Below are 21,316 nucleotides of genomic sequence, written 5' to 3' on the forward strand. Positions count from 1 at the left end.
GTGCAAACATGTCTTTAATTCCTTCCACCTCTTCTCTTATGTCTTCTGGAATATCTAGTTCTTGTAGTGTTACTGCTGATATAGTTGGAACTTGATTACAAGTTGCTTCTTCTCTCTTTATTTCCAGTTCTTCTTGTTCTTTCTCATACTCTTCCTGAACTTGCTGAATATTTGCTTCTTGTGATTTTTGATGTAGTATATTTTTCCTCCACTTAGGTTGTTAATGAGAAGTGTGTTTTTTATTTGACGACTCTTCTAGATGGTATCCAAGTCCATTTTTATCATTTGTAGACTTAGTTTGTAGCTTGATAGGTTCGATAATTCCTTCTTGGCGCTTTCCTAGTGGACCGGTACCTGAATATCCCATGTGTTGAATCATCTTATAACCTGGACCATATTGTTCAGGGGAAATATCACAGTGTTGCCCTTCTCTATTTTTACTCTCTTATTTGAAAAGCCATTTGAGAATAATCACCTCTTCAATTTCATCCGCAAGGGAAGTAGAGGACTGTACAAAAATGCCATCATAGATGATGTTTGTAGTTGAAGTTTGTGGCTTCATAGCTTCAGATGGTTTTCCAGACTGTCTTAGTGATGGTGGAAGAGACATTAGTGAGAGTATAGGTTTTATCTTGTATCCATCCATGCCAGTACCTGTGATTTTCAATTTCTTTTCTAAGTCTTTTATCAAAGTTTCTAAACTTTCAGTTGCAGAGGCTGCTCTGTTATGAGGAACAATGATATCAACACACTGTTTTAAAGCATTACAGGTGTAGGTTGTATTGGCAGGAACATTGACTTCAACTCCATTGTAGGGAAATTTCAAGAACTGATGGTAAGTAGATGGAATTGCTTTCATTTCATGAATCCATGGTCTGCCCAACAAGATATTGTAGGATAGAGGAAGATCAAGCACCTGACAAATAACATCTCTTTCTACAGGTCCCACCCTGATTGGTAATAGTATCAGACCCTTAGAGGTTCTTTCTTCTTCATTATAAGCTTTGATTGTTATTTTCTTTTTTGGATCAATGACATTATCAAAAAATCCCAACTGCATCAGTAAATTGTAGGTACAAATATTCAACCCAATGCCTCCATCTATGAAAACACGCTTGACTCAGTGTTTATTGATCATAGCTTCAATGTGCAATGGCTAGTTATGTGGATGATTCAGGGAATTGTCATCTTCTTCATAGAAGGACAGGTAGTGAGGTGAAGTTAGGTGACCCACCATAGATTAAAACTGACCGAAATCTAAGTCTTTAAGGATGTTAGTAACGAGCAAAGCTTTGTCTAGAATTTCTCTATGAGCAAAAGATATTTTAAGTAGTTCAAGAATGGAGATTTGAGCGATAGTTCATTTTAATTGTTCAACAATGCTATAACCAAAAGAAGATGATGAAGCCAACTGTTTAGATTTAGTCATGATCGTATCTAGTTGTTTATGTGAAGAATTCGGTAGGTTTGATGTTGTCAATGGATTTGATGATGTCTTATCAGGAGAGGAGGAACTAGCTCCTTTGAGAGTAACCTTTTTTTTAGCGCAGGTCACGACATTCAAAGTTTGCGTTTTGTTTTTCTAATCTTTGATTATGATCACATTGCAATATTCATATTGGGAAGGTTCAAGCATGTTGATCACATTATCTTTGTTGGCATAGGTGTAATTAACTTTGGCACCTCCCTTGGATTTCGAGGAATCAGCCTGCTCACAAGCAGGTAAGGGATCTTTGAAAGCTTTGTGATCAACATTGGTTGCATGATTTCCAAAAACAATTTTGCTAGCATTGATAAGGTCTTGAATCTCGTGTTTGAGTTTCATGCAGTTATTTGTTGTATGACCCTTGTTTCGATGATATTCACAGTACTCGTTTTCCCTCCACCATTTGGGTTTGACCTCAGGATCATATGGCTTGGAGTTGTCAAGCAATGTGATCAGTTCATTTTCCAATAGGGTCTTAAGAGATGACTCATAGGATTCTCCTAGAGGAGTAAAATCACGCTTAGGTTTTGAAATCCAAGACTTCTCTTTAAACCACTCTTTTGATTTCTTAGGTAGGTTTTCTGTAGCGCTTTCAACTGCTTTGAGGGCTTGTGTGCCGCTAGTCAGATTGAATACCACAGGTTTTGATTTTGGTTTGATAGATTCAACCACTCCATCATTAACAATAATTCTGTTATTATCTTTGTCGTATTTCTAGTATTTGTTCTTCTCTTTCAAACTAGAGCCTTGATGTGTTTCTTTATAAAGTGATATATCTCCGTTCCTTATAAGCACATCTTCCATTTTGAGATCACTATCCACCAGCTTGTTGAATGAAGGGTATACTTACATTTGGATATTATATTTCAACTTAGGAATCATATTATTGACAAAAATGTCCATATTCTCAGAATTAGGAATGGGTCATGAATATCTAGAGAACATCTTTCTCCAATGCTGAAGGAAAGTGAGAAAATGTTCTCCTGTCTTCTGTTTGGTATTACAAAGTTCGATCATTGTGATCGGATGACGAATGTTATAGGAGTATTTTTGAAGAAACAATTCAACCAGTTCTTCAAAAGATTTAATTCCCACAAGAAGACTTGAAACCATTCCATAGCTTGTCCTCCTAAACTTCTTGGAAAGAGGCGCATGAGATATGTCTGTTCGTGCATGAAATCCATACATAAAGCACATAATTATCGGACATGGTCTTGAGGATCTGAGTTACCGTCATATTTTTAAAACTTAGGAATCTCCACTCTTGAAGGAAATGGAGGCATGTAAAGGTTCTTGTCAAATGGGAACGAGCAGATCGTGTCCAAAGAATACTTTGTAGACGATTTATCCTTGTTTTTCAGTTCCTTGATTTCAGTTTGCAATGCTTGCAATTATTTGTTTACCATCATCAATGGAGTATCTTCTTCTTTAGTTATGGCTTTCAATGTTATAATCAATGAGAAGTTTAGCGCCTTGTTTTGCCAACTCTAGAAAATGCTCTTCTTTTTCTCTGGCCATGATAATTTTCATCATTTTTCGAAAATCCTTATCCTTTTGATAGTAATTTATAACAAATTTTGTAGGTTCAGAAGTTTCAAACTCGCTAGATGAGGAGTCACTATCAGTAGCATGGGTGCTAATATTATCATGAGTATTGCGTTTAGCATCTTATCTTTCTTGCCTTTCTCCAGGCATGGTGGGAGAGAAGGGTTGACAAAAAAATCGGTATACTTGACGATGAAGGTTTGTTAGAGACAAGATCTTCTATAAAGAATGGATTATCCTGTGATGAAAAGCGTTGTCCCTTACCTTTTGCAGTTGTCTTACGAGAACTTTTGGTTTGAATAGGCATTTACAATTGACATGACCGAGAGCTAGGGGTGATACAGAAGTCAAGATTAAGTCGGAGCTAGTTGTTCATTTCAGGTTAAATTAAGGAGATGAAGACTAAGTCTGGTTTTAGGAACGATCTATCCTGTGTAAGACATGATCTAAGCAGATCAGATTGATCAGTTTTATGAGGGGTTGATCGAACTAGCTGAGATATAATCAACAAAGTCATGCAAGACAACGACAAGGGTACACTATCAATATTGTTTATACTCAAGATTATAATGACTAGATATACGCTCTTTGCAAACTGATTAGGCAAGTATGACATATCTGAAAAAGTACGCAAAAAATAGGCTTTTGGACTAACAGAACCAGAGGTTCGTACGACATAAGATTACTTATCAGACGACAATTTAAGGACTTCCAAATGACAAATTGGGAAACTCGTACGAGTTGCTGCCTATTTTTGTACGACAATTTAATGCTTCTTAGACAACAAACTGTTAAAGATGATGGTGACTTGTATGACAGTTGACAGTTAACTAGACGATAATTCTCACAGACCAGGATGATAAAGTAGAATACTCGTACGACACAGGACCAGACAGGGATGAGTTTCTAACAAGGACATAGTTTTGACCACTGAGTTCTTGATGTTTTTGATTGTTTTCTAGTTTCAGAGTTTCAATTTTCAGTTTCCAGGAACACAACAAACACACAAGATACAAAGTGACTTCAAACACAACACACTAATTCTAAGGAAGTTGGCTGAGAGAGAAAACCTTTGCTTGCAGACTCGGGTACACACCCAATAGCTAATCAGAATACGAATGCTGAGTCTCACGCAATGGATTCTCAACGTCGTCGTATTAGCCGACTCCAAACACTAATGGGGGCACGAAATGACAAGTATCTTGGGAGAGTTACTATCTCTCTTGCACAAAGATTATCCCCCTTTCAGAGGTGAACTGGGTACCTACTATTTTAATGTTCATAGTAAGGATTTCCATTTGAAATTACCCCTTGAAGTCGCGTAAGCGCGATTGAGGCCTATAGCCCCGACAAGGTACCGAAACAAGATGTAGACACACAAGCGTGATTGAGACCGCGAGGTCCTACAAAATGCCCGATATAAGAGATCTCAAAGAGAAAACTCAAATAATCCTGTCCCCCGAGACTTTAATCCCGAAAGGCCTATTTATTATAGTGAGTTAGAATGCTTGGGTTTAGTTGTACTCACTTGGGTCGTTCTCACAAGGTGATAAGAGATGAGAGCCTAAATTTATAGAAAATCCAGAGAGAGACCAATGGTCAAGCTTGATTAACGATGAGCGGTAGAGATTCTTTAAGAGGAAGCACAATCCAGGTGAATTGATGTGATTGGCTGCTTTTCTCAGCTTTAAAGGAAATTGAACTAAATTTAAGATAAAATCATAAAAACTGATTTATTTCATATTTTTATTCAATTTTGATATTTAATTGATTTAACTGCTTTTCTGAGATTTTTCAATTTAATTCCTTTTTTCAAATTTAATTCTTTTTTGCAAATTAATTCCTTTTTAATGATTTAATGGCAAATTGATTTATTAATTAAATATGCTAGGATATTTAATTAAGTAAATAGGATAATTGACTAAAATGATTTACTTGGAATGATTAATTAATTAAATAAATATTTAATTAATATAAAATGATTTATTTGCCATGTGACATTGATGATTTAGAAATTAATTAATTAGGTGCTCATGATTAATTTAATTACCTTTGGTTAGGACCTTGGTGATGTAGCCAAGATTAGGGGCCCATGGTTTAGGTGACCATTTTTAGGGTCTTACATCTCCTGGATAACCCTCGCAACAACAACAAAACCACCACCACCACCCTCCTCATCATCATCTCCATCATCATCATCCCTGCATCTCTGCTCTCCACGACCCTGTGGTCTGTCCTCATCCTCATCATCAAAGGTTAGCACTAGCTCAACTAGATTAGAAAATGTGGCACTGCATGTGATATCCAAAATTGTGAATACTCCATTGTCATACCAGCATCGATAACCTCGATGGCATAATCCCAAGTTTGTACACCCAAGCTCAGATACTCTACATGACAACATCAAAAGAGATCTTAGGACCCCACTCTGAAACATCTTGTTGGCGACAAGCGTATAAGCAAGCTCCCTGTGGTATACCCTGTTGTCGACCATACTGTCGATACACCTGGTTGTGTAAGAACCTCTCAATAATAAACAACATCTGACCAATCAAATAACATGATGCAAACGTATAAGGCATCTCTTGTGCATCCTCAGGTCAGGCTTCACAATCCAAATATGACCTCCAGATGACCGTATCCAAATAATCTAGTACTCGACACCAATACTCTAGTTTGCCCAGCTTACGTTGGACAACAACACCTATGTATCCAAATACATAAGGGCGACTGACTGGTCTATCTCTATCTGCTAGTGGTCGAGTAATCGCTATGTGCTCCTAGACCCACACCTGTAGCAATGTCACCCTTGTCGATAAGCTCGTGTACTCCAGGTACACCACTTGATGAAGCTCTCTATATAAATGAGCTAGCATGCATGACCCCCAGGCGAATCTCCTGCCCTCCATCACCATGTACTCTAGCACTAATCCCCAACCCACTGCTAGTCCCTTCGAACTACGATTGGGACATAAGAATCCTCTAATGAAACCTATAAGGACAAAAGGCAATGGTGCGTACCTATCAGCTATCCCCTGCTAGGCGATCTCGTACCCACTAATGTGCTCATCCTGAAACACTCGTTGTAGTGCCTCGGTGCCACCCTCCTCAATATGCTCATACGATAGCAAATCTCCCACAACAGGGATTTGCAGTGTCCTGTACACGTCCTCAAGGGTCACCGTCATCTCCCCTGTTGCGAGAGGAAGGTGTTGGTGTCGCTATACCACCGCTCCGCCAACGCTATCAATAGACCCCGATTAATTTATACCAATGCATGTCAAGAAGAGAGGATGATCCATACCTCTCGATGATATCTCTATCAGCCTGTGATAGCTGAGGGATCAGTCTCCATGTCTTCGGGAATCGCTCCTGAGACTGAAGGACACCTAACCTCTCCTGCATATTGAAACCATATCAAGTCAAATAGATATCAACCATCAATCATAAATCAAATCTAATCTATCGATTTTATCAAATCAATCAACAACGTATCAAGCATCTCAATCACACTAAACAAAATCAAAATAACACAATATCTGAATCCAACAATAAAATCTCACTCCAATAACATATCACAATCAACAAGCACTATATCAAGATCCAATAGACCCATATCCAAAATCAATCAAAATTCAATCACAACTTAAACAAAAAACAATCATTGATCAAATCAAATCTATCAATCACAATCATCAAAGAAATCAAAGAACATGATATCAGCCTCAAACAATCACTCCTCAAGGTTAGACCCATAACGAAAAACAAAACCATATTAGAACCATATCGATCTAAAATCCATATCAGGATCAAAGGGCACCATATCATAAATTCATATCAGAGATCCCAACAAATTAAGTTAACCCATATCACAAATCACATCAAATAATCGATCTATCAAGCATCAACCTATCATGAATCCAATCAAAGACCTATATTGTGACCCATATCCAACAATCAGATCAATCCGACCCATATCAACACCAATCAAATCAAGTTGAATCATCTCAACTTGATAAAAACTCAACCACATAACATAAATTTTTTATCTTACAATTGGACGTGCTAAAACACATCTCCAATGCACTAGACTGCCCCTATGCGCTAATCTTCACAGCAAATGTGGTGAAGTTCAAAGCACATGCGCTAACTTAACCCTACACACTAATCTTCAACTCAAAAGCGCTAAATTGTGGCTCCAATACGGAAAAAGGACATCACGCGCTAAAAACGGGGCTAATGCACTAAACAATGCTGCATATGCGCTAAATTAAGACGATGCACTCACCTAACACCCATAAGTGCTAAACTATCAGGCGGATGCGCTATTTTCAAACCCTAGCTATCTATGCGCTAAAAAACATTTTGTATGCGCTAAAACCTCAAACCTATGCGCTAAAATATAAAAATCCAACCTAAAACATGAAAAATGTGATTAAAATCAACAAAATTGTACAAATACGAGTGGATTTTAGTCACTTACCAGTGGTCCATATGCAGTGGGTCACTCGTACCACCTAATGCGCTCAAATCGGTGAGTGTGGTACAGGATCAACATCTTCTTGTCAGAGCTAAAATTCACCAATCACAAGAAGACAAGTGTGCAAATGAATCTTCTTTTTCACTTTTTACCTTTTTAAGGGCGTAAAAAGGGAGGGTTAATAAGTGGGAATATATTTTTCCCATTTTTTCATGATTATTAACCTAACTAATATCAATTTTTTTTTTGGGAGATGAATCAATCTACGAATATCCAACAATTTCACATCGTCAACATCATCAACATAATTAAAAAATCGAAAAAATTAAAAATTGATGAAAATTTCTCAAAAATCGAAAACTCCTCGATTTATCTCCCGAGGGGGCATCATTGCATTATCATTACATCAAATTAGCATATGAGGCAAACATCAATTTTTTATTTTTATTTTCTCAATATCAAGCGATTTTTCTTTGAGCTAACCCGCACACACACATCACTTCAAAGAGGGGCAAAATGCAGACGTATAAATTTGACCATCTAACTAATTAAATATTTAATGTTTATTTAATCCATTAAAATTAATCCCTTTATTAATTAAATCATATTTAATCGATTCCCCCCACATTCTTCTATTGATTAAATAAATTATTTAATCCAATTGACCATATTCAATTCCTCTATTAAATAAATCATTTTTATTTAATTAAGCCCCCCTTTCCATTTAATTAAATTTACATTTAATTAAAATCTCTCTCCCATTTAAATAAATCAATATTTATTTAAACATCCTTCCAATGCAAGTCGTAATCCGCCTTTTTTAAATAAATCATTTTATTTCAAATTAAATCCAAAAATATCTTCCCACTTGCATTCTCCTAACAAATCCATTTGCATGACTAATTATCTTCTAGATTCTTCTAAACCATCCTAATTAGCCTAATCCCCCCCTTAAGCATTTGCACATTCCTTAAGAGAAGGTCACATCTCAAAAATCCTCAAAGTCTTCATAAACCATTAAAGGCTTTATGTCTTCATCAAGCTAACCTCCAAAGTCTTCAATAACCATTCATGGTTAACTCAACTTCAACCCTTGGTTAGAGACTTTCTCTATAGCTTAACCCTTATCTAACCCATGGGTCTCTTCAAACATTCATTGTTTTGACCATGGTTATCCATTAACCCTTGCACAAGAGTTTATCCTTTGGACAAAAGGATTATCCAATAGCTCAATGCTAACCTTACCCTCTAGGGTGACCACCATGTCTTCTCACACATTTAATGCCTCTCCTCTCTCCTCTCAAGCCATCTCATGTTGACAATTGTCACCATTTCATTGGTGAAAATCGTAAACATGAATTGAGTATCCTTCAATCCTAACCCTTGTTAAGATTATTTCGTCTTAGCCATCCAATTGCCCATTTCTTCTATAAATAGGTTTCATTTCCTTCATTATTCATATCCAATTTTCATGTATCCATATTATAGTCTACTTTCATCAAGCATTTAGTCTCTATTTGATAATTAGCATTTTAATCATTTAGGAGCATATTAACATAACATTTTGATCATGAATCATGTTAGCATAGCTTGTTAGTTTCTTTACCATATCATTATCTTCATCATAGCATAACTAATCATATCTGAATATAAGTTTATCATATCATATAGATCTTAAGTGCATCTTGCATGTAGATCATCATCCATTATCACTCGTTCTTGGAGTTGTCATTCCAAATGTTAGTTGCTCAATGATCTGAGAGCAACCATTGACTTGAGGAATCCTGTGAGATAGAGAACAATGAGACACATCTCGGGGGATTAACTTGTTTTAAATCAGTTTAAGCTTAGTTGGTCTTTATATTCAAAAGTTTCATTGGTATGTTAGTTTCTAGTTTCAAATTGATTGACTAATCACACTAAAATCTCGCATACAATCGAAAGTTAAATTTTTGGGCATCATATAAAATAACGTGACTAACTTGCACAATCCAACATGAATTGGAGGAACGATAATACCCTTGCATGATATAGGCATATTATACCTTTGATAAATCTAATTCTAGTTGTCTCAATTAATCTTAGTGCATTTTTAAGGCTATAGATCCACTTTCAACTAAAGGTCATTTGATAGATATGTTTGCATACTTTGCCATGATGTGTAAAGGTATTGCTTCTTTAAGGACCTTCTCATGTGGATTCTCATTCTCATCAAATTATGATATGGTTAGATGTTCTTTATGACCAATTGGCTTAATAAAAATGTAATTAACCATAGAGTAGCATTACACCCAACATGGATTTTTGTTAAAATTATTGATAATATATTTCTATATAAGGTGATATACATAGTACCTCCTATAGGTTTGGGAGCGAGAAACTATTATGGATGACCAAACTCTAATCAAACTAAATAAACAAATGTTAATAAAATATTTGAGAAATCTTGGAATAGATGCTAAAATCATAATTATATTAGAGTAAAAAATTCTAAAAGTGATAAGAAACCCAAGAGGAAAACTAGTTGTATAATAGGAGACAAGTTCATTAAAATACAAAGGAGAGTGCTCCAATTTCCTATTCTAATAGTGTTATCTAGACTAATTAATTAATGCGAGGAATACTTACATGGACTAATCTAGATAATAGTTGTAAGTAATGAATACTAGGAAATTGGAACATTAAATGCTAGTTTAGAAAGCAAATGCCAAGAATGTTAATGACACTTAGCTTGAGAAAAGATGGAGTGTGTTTATTGATGCAATAAAAATTAGGTGTCTCAAGACACTATATGGAAGATCCGTGTTTTTGATTGTCTTGGGAGTTGAATAATTGACCATTTCTACTGAAGAGTTATCTTACAGATTAGATTTACTTTTGTGGACATATATATTGATCATTAGACCTAGATACGATCTAATCCATAACACACTCGTAATTTCTATTTCACTTGATTCACTATTGTTTGTTCTTTTGTTTGGATTGGTGGTATTTATGAATACCTTTAGAAGGTTGTTGAATCACTAGGAGACAAGTTCTCCTAGATCAACCTTGGAAAAAGACCGATTTTATAATCCGATGATTAATTGATGTCAATTTTTTTTTTATCTATTTAGATACTCTAGAATGATTACACAAATCTAGGCTCTTTTTACTGCTCCATCATAGCTGTTCTTAATATGTTTTTGCAAATGATAGATCATATTCCCTGAAATTAGATAGATTGTCAAATTAATGCAATTTAACATCTTCAAATACAAAAACACATAATAATAACTCATATACAATTTGACTTTCTGAATATTAACCAATCAATTATATAATCGATTGAATAATAGAAAGCCAACCAAAAGGAGAAAATACAAAAAAGCTCGAGCTTCACGCTATTGTCGATGTATTCAAACAGTACTTCGAGGAAGCAGTATTGGGTATTTCTGGACCATTTCAAGGAAGCAGTAGTGGGTATTTCTGGACCATTTCAACTCTGCTTATGAGGGTCTTCCCTCATCTGTGAAAATCTGAAAGTATTGCAGGACACAGCATTGCTTGTATATGGAATAAGCACAAGTCACAGATCAATCTGCTCACAGCGTCAAATGCAATTCTTTAACTCTCAAGGTTTGTTATTTGGTGCCTTTCTCCTTTATACCCCGTAACTATGTATCCCTGTAACGCAAGTTTTTATAATTTTCCCTGCATATGGTTGTGGTTGGGGGTTTATTATTCTCGGTCTTCCATCGCTGGCAATCGATTGTGCAATTTCATTGAGAAGCTGCTATTTATCGGTTGGATAAGATCGCATCTTACCGTCATTTGTATAACGCTGAAGGTTAATATAAAGGTTGCTTTTTTTCTCACATTAAATCCTGAGTGAGAGTTCTCCCTTGTGGAAGTACACATGCAGATTTCCTTTTTCTCTATTGTCGTGTGTAAGAAATGAATTGTTTTTGGTAAATATAACTTTTTTTGCTTTTTAAAAATTGATCAGAAGAATTTTTGAATTATATATATATTTTAGTTTAGTTTATCTATATGTTAGTATTTTGCAATTTTGAAGGTCTTAAGGGCATTTTTAGCCCCTGCCACCGGCGAAAGAGCATAGCTGAAAGCTATCCTCTTTCAAATGTGGGTCTACATCTCTTGGAGACCTTTCCAACGAGATCAATGGCTCGTAGTTTCGAGTCCCGAGTAGAAAGTTATGTCTAGTTGAAGCTAGGGTAAATTTTCATATAGTTTTTTTGAAAATTTCGTAGTTTTTAGATTTTATTATGTAATAAACAAATGTGACTATTGGGCTTCGATTCTCAAGAGGTCTCTGTGACCCTTGGAATCTCATGAACTTCTATATGTTGGATTTTCGAATGAAATAGATTACTTTTTGGGTTGCTTCAATTCTATGATTTTTGGTTCTTGTACACAGAATTTACAATACCGCAGGTTCTCACTCAGGTGTTATCATCCGAATCCATAATTCGGATCAAAAATGGTAACTTTGCACATAAAGTATTTTTGTGTCCCATTTTGTCGTCTGTTGGTTTAAAGCTTCTGTAACGAGAAGTATTTTACATTGTCACAATCAGTTTGTCCACAAATATTGAGTATGCTTGCCACTGATTGGCTACTTGCAGATAGGGTAACATTTACTTCTTTTGCGTGAACTTGAGTGCATTCTTTTGCTGACTCTTAAGTCATGACCTGTCTTCTCAGCTCAAGATTGCTCCAATTACACGACCTGAGTATCACACTCGACTATAAAGCTCCGTTGAAATTTGGTGTGGCCAGGACAAGGGTGGTGGGTACTATGTTACCAGAAACGAGAAACGTAATGGAAAACAGTGTTTGGTGAGGTTGTGCAGAAGAAATGAATCAGAATGGTTTCTTTTTTGGGTTTTTTTGTTAACCTAGGGTTATCGGTGGCACAACAACCTAGATCAGGTATTAATAGCGATAAGATAAGAGGGCGAGCCAATGATCCCTTAGGGAGACGTGCAAAAGACCTAATTCACGCACCTCAGGTAAGCTGGGGGTTCAAAACTAGTGTTATATTGGGATGCGTTCCCTCTTCTCGTAGAAAATGATGTTTCTGGAGACAGGGATGTCCTCGACACTTGCTGATAGCTGGGAAACATCATGCTAGTGTTCACAATGAAAAAAATTTGAAAGTTGTTAACAAGGATGCTCTTGGTCTCATAGACTAATGGTCTTGTAGACATCATTAAATTTCACTCATCCATTCATCTTGGTGATCGATGTCTATCTCAAAGAGGGGACATCTCTGAGAGAAATTCTAGAGTTCCTAAAACTTTGGGGAAATGCCTAGGTGTCTCTTGTGTGACTTTGAGATTGTTGGTTGTCTCTGCCTGAAACACCTCCAAAAAGCAAATTTAGAAATAAAATTAGACATTTTTCTTGATGTTTCTACTCCTAATTCTTACTCTAGAAGTTTATGGGCCCCGCCTACACCCTAAGCACTTCGAAAACTATAAACACACCTTACACTCTCAATCCAAATAGCTTTTAAAGCTTGGAAGCATTGATCAAGACTTCAAGTTGGCAAGAGTGAGAGCAAGCATGGCTGCAAGAGTGAGAGCTTTAGCAAGAGGTAGTGCAATAGAAAGAGCAAGCGCAAGTGCCTAGTGTTGAGAAAGTGCAAGTGCCTAGTGTTCAAGTTTCAACACGTTGGTCAAGCCGAAAGTTATCAATCCTTCAATGTAGCCATGCCCCCTCCTTTTTTTGGGATTTAGATGTTTTTTTTAATTGTTCATTCCTATATAGCTAAATCTGAAGATAATGGTTATGTGATAGTTGTTTGTTTTGTTTTCAATTTAAATATCCAATAAATTTTTCATAGAATTGTATATGGCTATAAAATGCTGTTTTTGGTTTGTAGAACTATTGTTTTTATTGAAAATAGTTAGACAACCCCAAAAACAACAAACAGCAGTAATTAAAGTATTTTAACTTATTTTTTAAATTAAAATCATTTTAAAAATGTTTATATGTAAATTTCTATAAATTATTAAATAGATGATTAAGATTTGAATTTTTTTTATAATAGTAGTCAAATTACATTTTCATCTTTTGTATATCCTCTACTTTAACTTGAGGTAAGAAGAATAAAAGTGGAGTTTGATGAAGGTTGAAGAACAAGGAGTCATTTTGTGTATGTTCTGCTTTTGTGCTTCATGTGACCTGAAGTAAGAAAAATAAAAATAAAATCTTTGTGTTGAGCCCGTGCATAATTTATTGACATAATGACATATGTATAGTAATCATAAATTTCATCAGTTGTAGTGTTACTATGAGTTATTGCCACAATATGAGTGAGAAAAAGGGTTATAAACTTATAAGAGATAAAGAGGGTTAAACCTGAAACTCCAGGTATAGATGTGGGAGGGTGAGGCAACTAGTTCTATTGATAGTGCACCTTTTAGTTACCTTCCTGAGTTATTAGGAGAATTTGCCAAGGGTCCCTTTGATAAGATGTCCCCTTTGAGATAATATGCAATCAAATTATAAGCAAAATTTGGGGAAATGGGGGATGCGAGGTGTGGAGATGTCATTTCTATAAACTTTAATTTCAAGGCACCATTACAAGAGTTAATGCACACCTCCTTCATTTATGAGGTAAAGTTGTAGACATAAGGAATTGTCCTAAAGAAAGAGCTGAAATAAATAGATTGTGAGGTTGTGGTGAAAACCAAACATTTGTACCCACTAGTTTGGATTGAATCTAAAGTGGTATGTGTAAAGGCTTGGTAGAGTTAACCCAATACCGGGTATTGAGGTGAAGGTGAAGGTGAGGTAAAGGCTACCTAGAGGATTTTATGATTCTACAAGTATGAGCATAATTCGTGTTTAGTGGACTTATTTGCCACTCTCAGGGTGTATGTAGAAGAGGTCAAGTTGGATAGAGAGACCATGGCATAATAGGATCCAATTATGTGGTGCACTATGCACGGGCCTAATTCTTTGACAACCACACTAGCCATTCATTTGTTGTCTTAGGTTCTAGTTCTTCTGTTGTTGAGAGGAATCATTCTACTTATAACTTCATTTACTTTGTTAAGAGAAACAAGCTTACCTTTAGGAGGGCAGGGATGCTTTTAGTTGTATATAGCACCTTTGCATTTCATTGACTGACATAATTGAGCACAAGGAGAGTGCAATAGTTTGGTGGGATGTAGATCCACAAGAGACAACTGAAATTGATGATGATGTGGGACAAATATGGTCGGTTGCTATTGGTTGGGAAGAGCTTGATTTGTGGACTCTACCAGTGTGAGTGATGAGGAGCTTTGTGTGGGCTTTGGGGATGAATGATCATTGGAAGCATTGCACCATTAATCAATTGTATTTGAATTATGAATCTAATTTTTATTTTGAATGTAATATAAATATCCCGATATTTGGCATTTTCATTGTTGTGGTTCGTTGCTTTAATAGCACATTAAGTTTCTACAGTTCACGGTGTTATCCACTAGATTGCCTACCTGATTTGGAACATCTGTGCATCACTGCTGATGTACAATCCAAGCTAGTGAAGACTGACACTGAAATAGAGTAGCCTAAACTTGACATAGTAGCCTAAGTGTGCTATAGAACATGTAGGATGAATTTATAGAAAGACCTATAGATCAGATGACCTATGTAATGTCCCCTTCTTAGTGATGATGCATTCAGTGGTCCATTGGCCTATTCCAAAGACCCGTAGGCTAAGTGGAAAGGAGAATTAGGGTTTCCATCTTCTGTGGAGTTCTGCTCGAGCTTGTCAGGGTTAGTCAGGAGGGAATTCTTCAGTTTTGCTTGTGGTTTCCTTCTAGGTTTTCCATGAGCTCCAGTATGGCATAACATGTAGTCAACTCTTTGGTGAAATGTGAACTTACTATTTTTAGTAAGTTAGGGTTTGGCTGTCTGGATGGTGCAGTTTTACTGAGCTTTCCAAGCTCTTTCTTTGGGAGCGAAGATGATGAATTTCGGAGCAGTATTTCATGACTCACTATTTTTAGTAAGTGGAAGTTTGGGCATTTCTATTTTTGGTAGTCTTGGATATGGTCCTGATCCAGCGCAGTTCAGTGGTCTTCATTGCTCAGCTTCATCTTGGATTTTGTTGATAATCGGTATTGGAGTTATAAATTATTCGATTAAATATTATTTCCTTCCTAAGGTTTAATATTTAATTATTTTATTACTGATTAATGATATTGGGAATTGTGCATAATATGAGTTATCCTAAGTCTGCTAGGCAAATTATTTGTGCCATGAAGGGGGACGCCAAAATGAATAAGGAGACTTTATTTTATGTGACAAAGTATATTTTATGCCAAAAATCGTGGTCCCCTTTGCTAGGCGTGGGTTTGACTTAGGGGGGGGACGCCATACTTGGGTCCACTATTGGAAATGAAATGCAAATTGGAGAGGTGAATTTGGTGGGAGTTGAATTTGAATTTCAGACTTAAAAATCTATATATACAGGTGTTTGGCTCATCATTTGGTTATCCAGAGAAAATATAATGTTATGCTGTCGGATTGATTCCAGACTTCTTCGAGGGTGAAAACCTCCTAGACTTTTCAATTGCAGTTTCGAGTGTGAGACATCACTCCTAGCTAAGGCTCTTTTGTGTGGATTTCGTGATGTTCTTGTGGTTGCGTGTGAGGATTTGAGAGAGTTGGTTTGCTGCTGTATTTTTTCAGTGTTGCTGGTTCTTGTGTGGCTGAAGCGAAGTTTCGATCCTACCTCCCTGCCTGTGCGACCTATCATTTTGGGTATTGGCTTGAACAACTTCTATGATGTAGGCGATGTGTTTTGTAAGTTTGCAGCCTTTAATTTTAAGTATTCAATTTTTAATTGCAAATCGTACCTTTATGCCTAGGCGTACTTTCTGGGGTGTGCATTGGGAAGCGTGATGTTAGTTGGAGCTCATGTTGATGTTATCTCTCTATTTGTACTTGGTCACCTAATGCATAGTGTTGGTTTGGGTGTGATTTAGAGTGATTGAGTTTAAGTTTCTTGTTGTTTTCCTTGGCTGGTTTACCCCCAAGAAGTTTAGTTTCTATCCTGCTGGATAAGCAGAAGGGGCTGGCTTGCCGCCCGTGCATTGTAATTTTAGTTTGGTTTATGGTGCTAACGATCCCCGAAACACCGTATGCTCTCACCTTCCCAGATTGGGCTCTCGGTGAACAAAAGGTGGAAGGGTTCCCTTTCAGTTGTTTGGATTATTTCTCTAACCTTAACAGGTTATGGTGTTTGCTTTGTAATTCTCATTGAAAAATTAAAAAAAATTTAAGGGGAATATCACAACCTACTTATAATTTGAGTGACAGTTGCATTACATTTCAGTCAAAGTACATAAAGTAGGAGAGCGATTCCTAAAAGATATATGTGGCTTGTAGAATACACTGGTTAACCAACTAAAATTGACATGAATGGATGAAATGGGGGGACTACAACTGGAGTTATTTATTTTCTCTCCAGAAAATATTGTTTCCCATTTGAAGATAGAGAATTGAAATGAGAAGTCAAGGAGATGGGGCCAGAGTGACATAGTTGGAGGAGCAATTGGTCAAAAGAAATATGTAGAGGCAGCCTTGAATGAATGGCTTTCTAAAGCTATGAGTTTAAAAATGGACGTTTGTTGCCTCAAATCCCCCCTCCCCTTTATCGAAATTTTGGTCTTTCTCTTCATCTTTAAAATTCAAATGTGATTATCCACGTTTAATGACTCCATATTCCCTATCAAAAGTCTGGACGCTTAGTCACTTTTGAAAGTTCATCAGAGTTTCACTTTAATAGTCCCGTTGGAGTCCGACAAACCTTCTCATACTGGCTCAAGTCTCTGCGTTTCCTCTTTGAAAATGCTCTTAATGCTGGTGATGTTTGTCTTTAGTTTTAAAAGTCATGTCGGACCTCAACACCTCATTCAGTACTTGGCTTTCGGTCTCAAAACTTTCAAAAAGTGAGTTTTAAATCTCTTGTTGGAGTCTAACACTTAATCTCAAAATTACTTTCCGCTTTAGGTAAAATTTATCCAATTTATGTTTTAGTTGTTGGGTCCTCTAGGTTTTAAAATGATTGTCGGACCCCGATGCAGTTTTCTAATCGAGTCAGAGCATGATTGCTCAAGCCGTATCAAAGCTAAAGGAGTGGAGGGCACCAAAAGTTTACACATTGAAGCCTAAAGTATAATTGAGTCACAAAAGAGTTGCGAAACCTCATCATGCTCGACATCCAATCTCAAACTAAAAGGAGCCGAAATAAAGGAAAATGGGAGCAATTTTTACAAAGCATAGATGAATTGAAGTTTTATAACATTGAGTGGAGTCTGATGAACTTTCCTAACTAAATTGTGGCCTAAGTGTTTATGCCACCCAAAGTATTGAGCATTAATTTCAAAAGGCCAAGGTACATGTGGAATTAATATGGTTGCAAAAAAGGGTAACTTAACTCAAATTTCCATTTAGAAGAACATAATTCAAGAGCTCGATCAAGTTCAATTGGATATATTTGCAGCGAAGATTATTAGCGCCTAGAATCAAAGCATAAGCCACGACATTGTTACAAGCGAGATAGGTCATCTGAGAATTGTTAAAGGGCATATTTTTCATAGCGCTAGGGTTTTTAAATTTTTTTTTTCCGCTTGGTGCTAGGGTTTTTTAAAATTGTGTAAAGAAGATTCTGTCAAATCTTTTCTCGGAATATTGAAACTTAATCCAAAATGAAGTTCAAATATTTTGGTTACGAACATTTGAATGCGTTAGAAAGTACATTACCAAAGGTTGGAGATTGTTGTCCTCATTTTTGTTTTCAAAAATGAAGGACCATTACATAAAATTTTTGTAAAAAAATAAAAATTTTACTCTATGGCACGCTTCCCGAGGCAGAATTTTGCTGTGCCCTTGGACTGGCTTAATCCTCAGTCCATCTTCGAATCACGTTTCAAATTTCATCGCATTCTAGGTTCGTTTGCTATGTTTTTCCTTCAATTTCGGGTTTTTTCTCCTTTTCTGCAGGTGGGAAATTTTCCTTAAGTTGCAAGTTTTTATGTTTTCCTTTGTTTTAGTCTTTGTAGGGAAATTTTTAGCTAGTTACAAGTGCACTTTATGAAAAATGAACTTGTAACTCACTTTTTATTTCCCCCTTGATGCTTTTTTGCTTTTTAAGTCATGATAGGGATTTTTTGGATAAGTTACAAGTTAATTTTAAATTGCAAATTTTAAAAGTCACTTGTAATTCTTTTATAAAGTTCCTATTTTAGTGTTTTTACTTGTAATGGGGATTTTATTCCCCTATTACATGTGTTAAGCTATTAAAACTTGTTGAGGGGATTTTATTTTCCCCTTACAAGTTATTATAACTTGTATTTCTCTCTCAAAAACCCGATTTTGCCTAGAATGGAGATAAAGTGACATTTTAAACTTGTAATTGAGTTTTAAAAACCCGATTTTGCCTAGAATGGAGATAAAGTGACATTTTAAACTTGTAATTGAGTTTTAAAAACCCGATTTGCTCCATGAATAAAAATAAAGGCATTTTAAACTTGCTAAAGGGTTTCGAAAACCCGATTTTGCCTTGTGCAAGATAAAGTGACATTTTAAACATGTAATATGAAGTCAAAAACCCGATTTTCATAAAATTGAAACTTGTTCTTCATTTCCAAGAACTCGACCAGCCAAGAAGGCGGATTTGTTGAAGATTTCAAGCAAATTTTGTGGAGGAATTTTAGGAGGTAAGAGGCGTTTTGGATTGTTTCCTATTTTTATGCATTCATGAACACGTCCCATGCCATTTAGAGGTTCAAATCGTTAGGTTTTAATGATATATGAACAGCAAAAAACGTGTTTATTAATGCCACGATTTTCTTTGAAATTTGTCACCATTTCAACACTCTCCTAAGTTGTTTTCGCTTCCTTCACCTAGGCGTGGGGTTTGGATAGAGATTCGACCCATTTTCTTGCATCTTGAAACACATTTTGGCTGTTATTCTCCAAATCCGAGGTTGGAAAAACGTGGCAAGGGTTTTGGAATCTTTTTCTATTTGAAGGATTGTCTTCTTCATTCAAAGATTGTTTCATCTTTTGAAGAGGCATTTTGTATTGAAGCAAGGTATGTTTTCTTTTCTTCTTGTTCCATTTTCTTGTCTTCTTGTTTTTCCATTCTAGTTGTAAATTTGTATATATGTTGGTTTTGCCCTAAAATCGGTTTTGTGAGAGAGATTTTCCCCTTTGCAAAGCATTTTGTGAATTGCATTGTTCTTCCCCATTTTCCCTCTTTACTTGTATTCGGGATTTTAAATCCCGATTACAAGTTGGATGAAAATAATTGATCTTCCCTTATGGTTATAAGACTTTAACCATCTTTTGTTGAAATTCCAAGTTGCAAAGATGAAAAATACCCATTTTTCCAAAATCGGGTTTTTAGAACCGATTGCATGTTGAAAGTTCTTCCCATTTTCTTGAAAATAACATTCCCAAAATCTTCCCATTTTTATCCATACTCATTGCCTATATCCACACATTCCATTCACGTCATTTCCCACATGTCCAAATCTCATTTTTCACTCATTTCTCCATTTTCCCTTTTACAAGTATACTTGCATTCGGGTTTTAAAAATCCGATTGCATGTTCGTTCTTCCCCACTTGTATACTTGTAAAACTTTCCCCAAGATCTGAAATTGGTCAAAGTCAAGTTTCCAGCATTCCCATTTATTTCCCATCTTTCTCTCACAAAGTTGTGAAGTGCAAGGGGTGGAGTTCTTCCCATTTGAAGAAGGAAAAATGTTAGTTGCAGCTGATTATGATGTTGCTTTAACACTTTTAAGTCTTCATCACAGCATACCAGGTTGTTCTTCAATGTCAGATTTACCATCATCTCCCATTCCGAAGAAGATGAAGTATAAATATGACAAGTACCAGAATGAAGTTTCACCTTCACAAGTTTCCTCTCCTTTGGATCATATCAAGGATACGGAGATAGGGCATGTGGACATGTCAAAATTCATTAAGAGGGTGGAGGATCCGTAGGATAGTAATATGCAACGGTTGCTGGACAGCCACATTCATCATGCATCTTTTTTTCCAATGGCTGCCCTAGAGCCTGAATTTGTTCTCACTTGCGCTCACCACTTTGACAAGGAGACGAGAACCATTAGAAATGATGATGATGAGGCAATAATCCGCCTTGATGCGGATACTATTGAGAAAGTCTTCAGAATACCACCAGCACCTGTTTATACGGAAATTTCAAAGGATAGTGCAGCTGAGTACTATGTCAAGAGGGAAAAGGATTGCAAAACCACATTAACAGGTGGATTCATGAGCCACGAGCCGCCTTCACGAGGTGGGCTAAGTTGTACCGTTGTGACTTCAAGTGGGAAATTGGAGACATCATTACTCTCCTCAGCAGGATGATGGGTCTTGAGCATTCTAATGTGTTTGAGCCTTGGATGTATCAGTTTACCATGTTCATAAGGCAGTCCCATCATATATCACGGGGAGAGATTATTAGTAATGCTTTGTGCGAACAACTTGTAACAGTCCCTACTACCATGGCTTTCTACATGAATTCATACTTAGTGTATTTGGCAACATCACTAAGACATTTCCCTGGTCTTTCTACCAAGGGTGATCGCTCGCTTATACCTGTGTGGGAATATTATGATCAGTTGCCTTTGAGACCCAACAGATTACATTTCAGAAGGGTTTAAGATGCATTCTTTGGTTACTTCATGTGCCAGTTTGACAAGACTCTAAAGAACAAAAGGGTGTCAGATGAAGCATGGGAAAGAGTGAACGAGTATGGATGCTT

At 36.4% G+C, this 21,316-nt stretch overlaps 1 protein-coding gene across 6 annotated transcripts in view; it reads left to right on the forward strand.

Moving 5' to 3' along the window:
- Positions 1-10,852: 10,852 nt before the first annotated feature.
- LOC131029902 (nudix hydrolase 8) overlaps positions 10,853-21,316 on the forward strand; it is a 174,840-nt gene continuing 164,376 nt past the window's right edge. For 4 of the 6 annotated variants that reach the window (XM_057960572.2, XM_057960570.2, XM_059218443.1 and 1 more), the window contains exon 1: positions 10,854-11,129. In XM_057960572.2, the coding sequence (XP_057816555.1) occupies positions 11,108-11,129 (22 nt within the window). In that variant the 5' untranslated portion in view covers positions 10,854-11,107. Of the gene's footprint in view, positions 11,130-21,316 lie in introns of all 6 variants that reach the window. The other 2 variants (XM_057960573.2, XM_057960569.2) reach the window with 2 other exon arrangements.

The sequence above is a fragment of the Cryptomeria japonica genome, chromosome 3 (genome assembly GCF_030272615.1).
Source record: "Cryptomeria japonica chromosome 3, Sugi_1.0, whole genome shotgun sequence".
NCBI lineage: Eukaryota > Viridiplantae > Streptophyta > Pinopsida > Cupressales > Cupressaceae > Cryptomeria > Cryptomeria japonica.